This window comes from Dipteris shenzhenensis, chromosome 21, assembly GCF_047967505.1.
Source record: "Dipteris shenzhenensis isolate YYH24624 ecotype China chromosome 21, Dip_SZ_1.0, whole genome shotgun sequence".
Classification (NCBI taxonomy): domain Eukaryota; kingdom Viridiplantae; phylum Streptophyta; class Polypodiopsida; order Gleicheniales; family Dipteridaceae; genus Dipteris; species Dipteris shenzhenensis.
Genome location: NC_141616.1, coordinates 8712148 through 8725717, shown reverse-complemented (window position 1 = coordinate 8725717; position 13570 = coordinate 8712148). Strand labels below are relative to the sequence as shown.

Here is a 13570-nt window from a genome sequence, read left to right as displayed (position 1 = left end):
GAGAGAGAGAGAGAGAAGGGAAGGGGGTAATTTTTTGTGCAAATTCTTTGTTCGTCGACCAACATCACATGGCCACTCACCTTGTAGTAAATTGAGCATAAAGACAAGCGAAGCTGTGCCTATGATGGAGGGAGTCTTGAAACTTGAAATTATATTTCTTGAAAGTAAAGGTCCCCGACCTTGAGACCTAGTGGAGTGGGTCTCTAACCCCTCGTAGACGGGTCATGCTACTCATCCACATAATGGAAGAATTAGAGATCCCATGGATGAACATGAGCTTCAAATGGAAACACCTCCTTTCAACTTACTCAAAAAAATAGAATTTAAAAGTGCCTCATTATTAATGTTATGAGACTTCAGTTTACAATAGTTGCCAACATCTGAATGCAACTAATTAGCTAACTTAAAGTAGATTAACCTTATTTATGACACACAAAACTTGTGGCCCAACCTACCTAGTTTTAAAAAAATTAACATATCATCAAAAGAATATGCCCCAATACCTTGTTGCGAATTCTCTTCCAAATGGCTACCTATATAGAACTAGTTCTTCATAGATTTATTTTTTTTGCCCTCTAATGTTTACTTTGAGAAGCATACATATCTTACATATATAGATCACCTCCTTGAGCTTATGGTTTACTTTATCTTGACATAACCTTTCACCAAAGCAACCTTATGTAAAAAAATCATAATTACAAGTGGAAATTCACAAAAGGTCTCCGAAGGGAACTCACTCACCCATGGAGACATGTCTAGTCTTAGGTCTTATTAAAACAATACAAGAGTGTTTGGTGCGCTCTAATGTACAATATATCAAAATTGAGGCACGTCTTGGAATGCTATTCTGTAAATCACTAGAGAAATTTATTAGTCATTCTAGCAGTTGAAGTAAAGCTTGATGAAGGGCAATCACTCTTGTAAAGTGTCTGTTGGATGGCTTAATGTTCTTAATCATTCTAGCACTAGAAGTACAGCTTGATGATGGGCAATCACTCTTGTAAAGTGTCTGTTGGATGGCTTAATGTTCTTACTCTGGGATCGTCTCTGGGATCTTCTCAGGGGTAGCCGCTGTGTGGCGTTTGCTATTACGCATAGCAGCCTTTAGACGCTCGTCTGATTCTCCCATTTCACCATCTGGTGGACAGAAATCGGTGAGTGCGAAACTTCCATAATTAGCTGCTGTGCAGGGACCTTGACCGCCCATGGCAGCGAGCCCTGCGAACCTTGAATCACCGGCAGCAGCCGTCATGCATTCGACGTAAGAGTCCTTCATCGTTCGCAGAGGGCTCACAAGGCGATTGCTGACTTTCTTGACCTGTTTCCATGTTGAGGATCTAGTCAAGGTTGCATCGTCCTTGGTACTCGAAGATTTAGAATCTGAAGGCCTCTTCCTCGAAGTGAAGTATGAGTTTACGGAGCCGGATTTCGTAAAACCTTGTCGGGATTCGGGTCTGGGCGTAGCATGCTCAACAGAATCGTGTTCTGTCGATCCTGGCCGGAACGATAAACTGCGGAGAAACCCACTAAAGAAACTGCCCTTTGCCTTGCTGTCGGGGGAGAAGTCCGCCCGATTAGGCAAGCGAGTGGAATAACTTCTGAAAGGCATGAACCTACGTCTGGTGGAGTTGGCCTTTGTAAGCTGTGCGGGATTCATGTGGAACGAAACAAAAATGGACGAGGGAGAGAAGCTAAATAAATAGATAAGGCCGAGCTACTAGTCAGGCGAATTGTGTACGAAGTTGAGGATGAGAAGAATCTGTGGGTTGAATTGGTGGGCTAAGCTGGATCGCTGAGGAAAACCAAGGTGCGAAATGATACATGGGGAACGAAACAAACTGAGCAGGAAAAGAAGCTAAGTGAGGCGAACTGTGTAGAACGTTGAGGATGAAAAGAAACTGTGGATTGAATGGTGAATCGCTAAGAGAAATCAGTATGGAAATGATAGCTTCAAAGTCAAGATTAGGAGGCGGAGATCACAACATAAGGTCGCAAGATCGGATGAATTCAACAGATGAGCAAGATCGTCTGTTCTGAGAAAGAATAAACTCCCAAACTATTCCACTATGACTTGTCCTATACATAGATAACCATAACGTCAATTTCGTGGTTGAGCTGCCCACGAGCCCTTGACATCTCAAACCATGTTCCCCAATTTCAACCCTTCTACCTTGTTTTCCGGACCTAATGTGCTTTGAAGTTTGCACCTCTTTGGTCTTTGCACAGCTCTCTCCCTTCCCCTCCGCTAGAAGAATTGAGGCTTGCATGACCACCTACCCTACAAAAACATCAAGTGGACTTTCAAACAAGTGGACTTTCACAAACAAGTAACACTTGCTTTTCTTATGATTTTGTCTCTTTCTCAAAAAATAGCCCCCATTTGGATTTTGATGTTTTTCCAAGATAACTTTAAAGTTATCCTCTCTCTCTCTCTCTCTCACACACACACACACACACACACACACACACACACACACACACATCACTAGATGTATTTCTTAAAATTAGCTTCGCATTGCATCAAGCACTCGATTATACTATTAGTCTACATGTTTTACATGAATCCTTAATGAAAAGTATATGCATGATTATGTTGTTTCACTAATGCCATCAGGTTATCCAGGACCTTATGTAAGGCTATTCTTAAATCATTTTTACAAGCAAAGCATATGTCCCTAGCGCACACAATACGATGAAAACTTGCATACAATGTGTGTTCAAGGGGTAATATTTAAACCCCTAACCACATCTTGTTTAAATTTAAAAAACGGATCTATATGCATATCTATGTGAATTTATTAGATTAAAAGTTGAAGCCACATTGTATGCTTATGTATTTTAGATGCACCCCTTGGGGTGCCACATGTATATGATTGGATTTGGCATGGTACGTTTCCATTGACCCCCTTCACATTGTACCCATTGCCTCTTATTTGAAAACTTCAAGTATTATAAATGTGGAGAGGATATGCACGACACAAGATAATTCTCATAGAACCTTGATCCTTTCAAATTCTCACAAATGTACTATTTGACGTCTCAAACTCATTTGGATGTGAAAATGCAATCCACTTTTTGATAAACTTAAGCTCAAAGAGGAATGTATGCACATCTCACCCTATGGATGTGCGTGCCTATATTTCTTTGAAAGTTTTACCAAGCCTTGAAAAGGTAGTGTCCCATAATTGTCACGAATTCAATTGCATCCAATATTATAAATGTGGAGAGGATATGCACGACACAAGATAATTCTCATAGAACCTTGATCCTTTCAAATTCTCACAAATGTACTATTTGACGTCTCAAACTCATTTGGATGTGAAAATGCAATCCACTTTTTGATAAACTTAAGCTCAAAGAGGAATGTATGCACATCTCACCCTATGGATGTGCGTGCCTATATTTCTTTGAAAGTTTTACCAAGCCATGAAAAGGTAGTGTCCCATAATTGTCACGAATTCAATTGCATCCGCATATTTCAAACACACCAACCATGACTAGTATATATCTTTCTATCCCTTTGAACAAATATTCTATTGCCCTCACACATTTCCAGTCTTACAACATCGTCACTATCCCATGCTATACTAAGTACCTTACAAGGTTATGGTAACAAAATTCATGATTGAATCTTATCCTATGCTATCCTAGAATTTTTGTTATTAGAATCTATAGATGTCACAATTGACAAGGTGCATATCTAAATGTCTTTAGTGGTGTGCCAACAATACGTTACATCTACTTTTTCAAGGCTTAGTACCACGTGTATTTCACCCATAATGACTAAGACAAGTCCGTGGTTGACATATTTGTGTCAATAAAGAATTGTGAAAAGTGACATAAATTCAAAGGAGATATTGTCATTAGATTGTTTCTTTTTAAGGAGATATGGTAAAAAGAAATTTAAATCTAGAGGAGATGTTGTCATGATTGTCTTTCTTTTTAAGGATTTTCATGCTTGATGAATATGAATCTCTTATTGGGTGAATGCATGATTGGGTGTAGCCAATCGCATAACTATTCTAGGGGCAACTTTGGGGCTGCAACGTGGCACACTGGTGGGTGATATTTTGAATTTTGAGTGAGCTCGTGCTCTTGTCAAAAAATTCCCGTTGTAATGATTCTGTTACTGGCGTTGTTCTAAACACCACAGAGCTTGCCATATGTCACTACACGATCAGTTATGCCCGCCTTCATGCAGTCTCTATGTTGCATCTTTGTATATCAGATCATCCACAGTCTGTCCTATCATCTACCCGCATCTCGCCACCTGTCATCTATGTACAAATCTCCCGCATTGATCTAGATTCACGACGACCAAGCTGACATTGTCTTGGTGTGACCACCGCATTGGTTCTTGGAGGTAGTTGTAGCTACTCCTAATTAAATAAAAGAAAATGCATTTACATTGATTGGCTGGGTCATGTGAGAGGGTCCCAAAATTATTCATAGATTTCGGATCGAGTTTAAAACAAGTGGCGAAAAGTTAATCCTAAACGAAGGAAAATGTATTTCCTTGTGCAACCACCTTGTTGGTTCTATTTACAATTAATCCTAAACTAAGGAAAACATATTTCCTTGCAACAACTGCGTTGGTTCTATTTTAGTGTGGTGGTTGCACAAAGTTAAATATTTTATTTTGTTTAAAAGTTAATCCTAAATGAAGAAAATATATTTTCCTTCATTTTTTAAACCTAAAAGAAAAAAATGTGTTTCCTTGTGCAACCACCATGTTGGTTCTATTTTAGTGTGGGTTGTAATCAAGGATTACGTTCACGTTTTCATGTTTACGTTAATGGGTTGTTAACGTTTGTTAATTACTCTTTAAAGTAGCATGAAAACAATGTGATCACGTTGTTTACAAAAAAAAATCACCGAGAAACCGGATAAAACTACCACCGGTAGTACTCATATAATAGGTAGTAATAAGCACATTACCGACAGTAATATTAATTCTCCTAACGGTTTATATTACCACCGGTATTTAAACCGACAGTAATGCTATATTACTGGCGCTATTTTCAATATTACTACCGGTAGTATCTCAAGTACTGATGGTACTATGGGTTACCGATTCACAGTTTCCCGTGCAGGCCAGTGCTATATATTGGTGGAAATGGCTATAGAGGCTCGTTATTCGATCTGATTGTGGTTCATATCCTGATAAACCCTTTGATAAGTTTGGAAAGAAAGTGAACTAGGAGTTGGATATGAATAGTGGTAAGGCTAAGTGGGAGAGAGTGTTTGTTGTGTGTTCTTGAGGGTGGTCTATACTCCGACGCCTTGCATTTTGGGGAACTTGTGGACCATGATCATGAGTGCCAATGAGTGTGATTGTTAGTGAGGAGTCTTAAGATAAGGCATGGAGAGAAGGGGGAGATGAGATGGCAATGATTTGAGCAAAAATAGGGCACGTGTTGCGACTACAAATGCACAATCAAAAATGCCTGAAACTAGAAATGCTCGTCCATAATCTTCAAGATGACTTGTGACTAGGAAAATTGTGTATGCATCGAGTCATGCCCATGCCAGTATTCCACCCCGTGAGGTCGTTAACCAAGATACGGGGAGAGGATTTATGTGGGTGTCACAATCCTCTCAAAGAGATATTCCACGTGCATAGGGGAAAAACGTAAGTCACATGGTCCAGAATGGAACTTTGTCATTATCCTTCTCGACGTGCGTGAATTCATCGACTCCAAATAAGACATCACTTCTAAAATCTTTTGCCTTCACACTACCAAACTGAACTCATCCACTCCTAATAAGATGTCACTTCTATAGATGATTGCATTGAAGTCATATAATTTTGAAGAGACAACATTTTTATGTCTTTGCCTTCCTCAATTGCATGAATTCATCCACTCCAGAGTAGGCATTACTTCTAAATCCTTTATTTTTCTCGATATCAATGAACTCATGCACTCCTAATAAGATGTCACTTCTATACTTGAGTCCATTGAAATCATCCATGTCTGAAGGAACAAAGCTTGGCTTGTTGGCATATTCTTTAAGTCCTTTGAAATTGTAGTATATCTTATCTTTATCATTGGAAACCACATGCCCCTTTTTAATCTTCAAATTTTGCATGCTAATCTCAAATCTTTTCCTTCCTTATAATAGGGACCATCCAATGACGTTGCATTATCATCCATACCATCAATGACGTGGTAAGGAGCTCAAGAAAGCAAACCAAGTTTGCGGTGTTTTGGTAAGAGGATTAGTGTTGCTTTCCTTTTTCGAGTTTGGGAGCAAATCTCTGTAGGTAGCATAGCTAGAAAGTGCAAGAGTGCACTGTCTTAGATTGGGATGCCCTTTGTGGTGTGGCGAGAGGACATTATTTTTTTGATTCGAGGCCATTTCGGGGCCCATTTTGGTGGCGGAAGTTTTTCGTAGGCACTCAGGAAAGTGCCCTATTTTTGTTGTGTGACCACTATTCTGTAGGTCAGTGAAAAGTTACCACAAAAATTGCATCGTATGCAGGTGCGCTAAGATATTGGGAGTGACAGAATCACATGGAAAGGTTTGAGCAGATTTGTGAAGCCTTTGGTGCACTAGGTGACCTTGAAATGGCCAATGCATTCGGCCTTAGCTTGGACGGCAGGGTAGGTCAATGGTATAGAGCTCTCACCTCGAAGGAAAAGATCAACTGGGAGAGGTTGAGAAAGGATTTTATTGTGGGATTTGGTCCTAGCGGTCATAAATAGAGCCCGATCAACCAACTGTATGGGGTGAAAAAAAACGACAAAGAATCCCTTAGGGATTACATTGCAAGGATTAAGCACCTCAATACCCGCTATGAACCCTAGAGAGGGTCTCACCATGGTCTATGCAGCCAAGAAATTCAAGCACTACTTGTTAGAGAGAACAAGTTTTTCTTCTTTGTGGACCATCAAGCACTATTGTACTTGGTCTCAACATTTCGTGCATGATGGGACACATCACTATAGGTCGATGCTGATCCTGTTAGAATTTGACTTTACGGTCACAGTAAGCAAGGGCAAAACCCACATTTTAGTCAACCACCTATCGAGGATCCCTAATGGCAAAGCTCCAACGGGAGTAGAAGATGATCTTTCCGATGGTTCCCTCTTCTTCCTCGATGTCATTCTAGAATGGGCCATCGAGATTGGCCATTCCTTGGTGAATGGACTACCCCTAGGCCAAGACCTTAAGAAGGATAGAGCCCATAAACTCATTAAGGATGCAGCGCCATACCAACTGATAGAGCAGGCCAGCTCTACTACATGGGTAAGGATGGCATACTGCGAAGATGCATGTGCGAGCATGAATACGTCGAGGTGCTTGAAGAAGCACACTTAGGAACTACAAGAGGCCATTTTGTCGCTGCTAAGGTTACAACACGAAAAGTGTTGCAAGCTAGTCTCTGGTGGCCAACACTTCGGAGATGTGACTAAATTTGTCAAACGATGTGACCCTTGCCAACACATCCAAATCCCACACAGGGCCGACATGATGCCTCTAATTGGGATCCTAGCTGACCAACCCTTCGAGAAGTGGGGCATCGATTTCATTGGTCCCATAAGCCCAGCCCCGCTAAGGAGACCGGGGCTCGATACATCATCCTAGTGACTGACTACATCACCAAGTGGGTAGAAGGAAGAGCCATGGTAAGGGCTGATGCCAGATCCACTGCCAAGTTCTTATATGAACAAGTCATCACACGGTTTGGATGCCCGTTGGAGTTAGTCAGCGAGACCGAAGAGCTCACTTCCTCAATGAAACCATACCAATCCTAACAAGCAAGTTTATGATCATTCATAGGAAGTTAATGCCATACTACCCCAGAGCAAATGGCTTGGCTGAAAGCTCCAACAAAACTTGCTGTAAGATTATCACGTATGGTAGAAGCTAGTCGTATCGACTGGGCACATAAGCTCATAGCAACGTTATGGGCCTACAGGACCTCCTACAAGGGGGCAATGCATTGTACCCCCTTTAAATTAGCCTTTGGGGTAGAGGCAATAATGCCAATGGAGCATGTCGCGCCTAGCATCCGTCTTGCTATAAAGGAAAGACTCATGAAAAACGCACTAGTCGAACGGTTAGTCGACCTTAAAAAGCTAGAGGAGACAAGGTAGTCTACGCTCTCCGAGTAGAAAAGGCTCGATGTAAAAAGTGGTTCGACTGCAACCTCAAGAACAAGGACCTAGCAGAAGGAGACTTGGCACTCCTATACAGTGTCTGCAACACCAAACGCAAGCTTAAGTACCGAGGTATGGGTCCTTACCACCGTGTAGTTGAGATCACCCTCCAAGGGGCGTGTTGAATAGCCACCCTTGATGGGACAAAAATGGATGGCTACCTAAACGGGAGCAAATTGAAAAGATACTATGGACCACTCACTATCCCTTACCTTCAAGCCGTACATAGAGAAAAAGAGCTCAAGGCAGAGGTAGCCATCGAGGAAGCTAGAATCCGTGATGCTAATATCCAACAACGTAGACAAATGACCCTTTTTAAGGCAACGGCTGAACAGATTCAACTAATAGATGAGCTAACAATAGAGCCAACTAGGTTGCTTATTCAACTACAGATACCGCGCTTGCACATCAAAGCACTCATAGACCCAAGAGCGAGCCACAATTTCATCTCTTGAGAGGTATGGGAAAAGTGACAAGTACCCCTAATCCTCACGGCAGCTGCCTCAATAAGAGAAATAAATGGCCAACTATTGCAAACCTTGGGTTATATAAATCTAAATCTAATGGTTGTTCACCAAGCTATGGATATACGCATATTATGGGGTATTTATACAAGTTGGAGAGCTTCTCTCTCTGCATGTAGGAATTGTAAGACATTCTCTCTCTACATGTAGAACTTGCATATAGAAGTTGTATGTAGAACTCGCATGTAGGAGTTGCATGAAGAACTCACATGTAGGAATCATATGTAGAACTTGCATGTAGAACATGCAAGTTGGATTTCTAAGAGGGATTATTTCTAGCCTTATGCAAGTATAAGCGGAGCTTTGCCGCTACTCTACACACACATTCTATTCTACCTAAGTCCATGTCGGCACAGAGACAACATACTCCCAGATCCATTTTATTACCTGTCCTCGAGTTATGGCTTATTGTTGCGAGAGCACGTACCTGGATTGCCATGCCTTTAGTCCAGTGGGTGTAGAACTTGTGTTATGCCAGTCGATCTTGCTATAAAACCTTAGCACCATACAATTTTTGCTCAGTTTCCAAGTAGCTTGTATCCACCATTTGCTCGAACAGAGATATGTGGCGTGCTTCTAAGAAAATCACTCTTTGATAGAGTCGGCTTGTAATCTGAGCATCGACCCGTTCATTGGGATTGAAACTAAGTGGAGGCAAATGGGAATTGAGGTAACATGGGACCTCCAGAATGAATTCCAATGTTTTACAGAATATAGCACTTAGGTGAAGGAAGCGATCAATGTTGCGGCGCAATATTTGCTCAAGTTGGTGAAGTGCTTGGACCATTGCGAGGACCATTGTTCCTTGGATATTCCTTTCTACACCAGAGTATGGTTCAATCATTGGCAAATTAATGGTTCGATCTTCATCCAAAGTGTGTATGTTGGCTTCCCATTTTTTACGCCATGGAACTGCATATAACTTGGGATGGGTTCTGAGACATGGAGGTGCACGTAGGTACTCCTTCAAGAAGATTACATCAAAGAGCTTGGGGCGGCACCAATCAGGTTGTGGATCCAACTTGCTAATCTAACCTTCACTAATTTGACACTGACGAAGGTTGGTAGGAGAGTTGTCCAGGGTCCATCCACCTCGAGTTTTCATATTAGGATATTTGCTCCAAAATTCCTTGATGGGGTTACTGGGAAGTGGTATCTCATCAAAATCATACCCATCATTGGAACTTGGCATGGGAGTATGAATTGGATTATCTGGATCTTGATATTCAAAATCAAATACTGTGTCATTTTCTGCTGATGGAAGCACAAGTAGTGTCGGAGGTGACGACAGGGCAGGGAGAGAATCTAGGGACATGGGGGAGAAATATGGAAGAGTGTTAGTTGCGAAAGGGGGAGTAGAGGGGAGGGGGGAAAGGACTAGGCAAATGGTTTGAGTAGCTTGGTAATCCTCAAGGGTAGGATTAGCAAGGGAGGGGAAGAAGCTAGGTGTGAGGGGCTCATAAGTTTGTGACTGTTGGGTTAGTTGAAAATGGTGAGAGGCATGAGCAAAGAGATGATGGAGGGAATAGATGTTAGGATGGAGCTCGGGGAAGGTTAAGAGGGTGATAGCAGCAAGGGTAAGTGAGGATATGAGGTTGGCAAAAAGAGTGGTTAGATATGGGAAGTTGGATGTGAGATAGGCCTTGTCATCTTCAAACACTTCTTTTTGCTGGTGCGATGGGATCATCACTTGCATGGGTGGGATGTCGGTTATGTCATGCCTTGCAAACAATAGTGATGGCCTTTGTAGCAATGGCCAACAAACCTACAATAACCCTGAGGGGAGGACTACCCATGAGGCATACATATGCAATGAAAGCATCCGTCCTGACCGGCATGTGTAGATAGGTAGAAGATATTTTTCTCACAAGTCTTGGAAAATTATGTGTAGGGTTTTAGTCCCTATGGAATGTTCCCATTTGATTGTGGATGAGTAGATATGGTCTTGATTTGGAGTTGCTTCCATTGGATAAGCACGTGTGTGTTGAGGTGATCTTCCACTTGTAGAGCAGCCACAAGCTCTTGGTACACCACCGTTGTGCATTGTAGTGGGGCTTCATTGGTGTTGTCTTCCAATGCCTCATTGTTGTGCACTAGCAATTGGAGTTCAAGATTGGAGATGATTATCTTTGGGAGTAACACTTATTTCATTTTATTACCCGTCCCCTCGAGTTATGGCTTATTGTTGCAAGAGCACGTACCTGGATCGCCATGCCTTTAGTCCAGTGGCTGTGGAACTTGTGTCGTGCCAGTCGATCTTGCTATAAAGCCTTAGCACCATAAAATTTTTGCTCAGTTTCCAGGTAGCTTGTATCCACCATTTGCTCGAACAGAGATATGTGGCATGCTTCTAAGAAAATCACTCTTTGATAGAGTCGGCTTGTAATCTGAGCATCGACCCATTCATTGCGATTGAAACTAAGTGGAGGCAAATGGGAATTGAGGTAACATGGGACCTCCAGAATGAATTCCAATGTTTTACAGAATATAGCACTTAGGCGAAGGAAGCGATTAATGTTGCAGCGCAATATTTACTCAAGCTGCTGTAGTGCTCGCTCGGGGGGGTCGCTATGTATAAACCCTCTATAACACGTACGTTCAAGGCCTATTTCTAAAATCCCTTATCTGTAAATTTTTCATTAATAAAATGTACCCCTTTCTATACAAATCTGTAAATTTTTTTCAAAAGTATTTTAAATAGTCCCTTATGTATATTTATTTCTATATAATTTCGAAATTAAAAAAATCCTTCTGTTGAACTCACGTGATAGGGTTACATATGATGAGTGACCCCCCCGAGAGTGCTCATACCATTGGAGGACCATTGTTCCTTGGATATTCCTTTCTACACCAGAGTATGGTTCAAATCATTGGCAAATTAATGGTTCGATCTTCATCCAAAGTGTGTATGTTGGCTTCCCATTTTTTACACCGTGGAACTGCATAGAACTTGGGATGGGTTCTGAGACATGGAGGAGCACGTAGGTACTTCAAGAACATTACATCAAAGAGCTTGGGGCGGCACCAATCAGGTTGTGGATCCAACTTGCTAATCCAACCTTCACTAATTTGACACTGACGAAGGTTGGTAGGAGAGTTGTCCAGGGTCCATCCACCTCGAGTTTTCATATCAGGATATTTGCTCCAAAATTCCTTGATGGGGTTACTGGGAAGTGGTATCTCATCAAAATCATACCCATCATTGGAACTTGGCATGGGAGTATGACAACATACTCCCAGATCCATTTTATTACCTGTCCTCGAGTTATGGCTTATTGTTGCGAGAGCACGTACCTGAATTGCCATGCCTTTAGTCCAGTGGCTGTAGAACTTGTGTCGTGCCAGTCAAACTTGCTATAAAGCCTTAGCACCATACAATTTTTGCTCAGTTTCCAAGTAGCTTGTATCCACCATTTGTCGAACAGAGATATGTGGTGTGCTTCTAAGAAAATCACTCTTTGATAGAGTCGGCTTGTAATCTGAGCATCGCCCCATTCATTGGGATTGAAACTAAGTGGAGGCAAATGGGAATTGAGGTAACATGGGACCTCTAGAATGAATTCCAATGTTTTACAGAATATAGCACTTAGGTGAAGGAAGTGATCAACGTTGCGGCGCAATATTTGCTCAAGCTGCTGAAGTGCTCGGACCATTGTTCCTTGGATATTCCTTTCTACACCAGAGTATGGTTCAATCATTGGCAAATTAATGGTTCAATCTTCATCCAAAGTGTGTATGTTGGCTTCCCATTTTTTACGCCGTGGAACTGCATAGAACTTGGGATGGGTTCTGAGACATGGAGGTGCACGTAGGTACTCCTTCAAGAAGATTACATCAAAGAGCTTGGGGCGGCGCCAATCAGGTTGCGGATCCAAATTGCTAATCTAACCTTCACTAATTTGACACTGACGAAGGTTGATAGGAGAGTTGTCCAGGGTCCATCCACCTCGAGTTTTCATATCAGGATATTTGCTCCAAAATTCCTTGATGGGGTTACTGGGAAGTGGTATCTCATCAAAATCATACCCATCATTGGAACTTGGCATGGGAGTATGAATTGGATTATCTGGATCTTGATATTCAAAATCAAATACTCTGTCATTTTCTGCTAATGGAAGCACAAGTAGTGTCGGAGGTGATGACAGGGCAGGGAGAGAATCTAGGGACATGGGGGAGAAATATGGAAGAGTGTTAGTTGCGAAAGGGGGAGTAGAGGGGAGGGGGGAAAGAACTAGGCAAATGGTTTGAGTAGCTTGGTAATCCTCAAGGGTAGGATTAGCAAGGGAGGGGAAGAAGCTAGGTGTGAGGGGCTCGTAAGTTTGTGACTATTGGGTTAGTTGAAAATGGTGAGGCATGAGCAAAGAGACGATGGAGTGAATAGATATTAGGATGGAGCTCGGGGAAGGTTAAGAGGGTGGTAGCAGCAAGGGTAAGTGAGGTTATGATGTTGGCAAAAAGAGTGGTTAGATATGGAAGTTGGATGTGAGATAGGCCTTGTCATCTTCAAACACTTCTTTTTGCTGGTGCGATGGGATCATCACTTGCATGGGTGGGATGTCGGTTATGTCGTGCCTTGCAAATAATAGTTTATAGCAATGGCCAACAAACCTACAATAACCCTGAAATGAGGACTACCCATGAGGCATACATATGCAATGAAAGCATCCGTCCTGACCGGCATGTGTAGATAGGCAGAAGATATTTTTCTCACAAGTCTTGGAAAATTATGTGCAGGGTTTTAGTCCCTATGGAACGTTCCCATTTGATTGTGGATGAGCAGATATGGTCTTGATTTGGAATTGCTTCCATTGGATAAGCACGCGTGTGGTGAGGTGATCTTCCACTTGTAGAGCAGCCACAAGCTCTTGGTACACCATCGTT

At 41.9% G+C, this 13570-nt stretch overlaps 1 protein-coding gene across 1 annotated transcript; it reads right to left on the bottom strand.

Moving 5' to 3' along the window:
- Positions 1 to 675: 675 nt before the first annotated feature.
- Positions 676 to 1959, bottom strand: LOC147888456 (uncharacterized). Its single transcript, XM_087392882.1, has one exon. The coding sequence runs from the start codon at positions 1655 to 1657 to the stop codon at positions 1031 to 1033; it is 627 nt and encodes a 208-aa protein (XP_087249008.1). The 5' UTR covers positions 1658 to 1959; the 3' UTR covers positions 676 to 1030.
- Positions 1960 to 13570: the final 11611 nt, after the last annotated feature.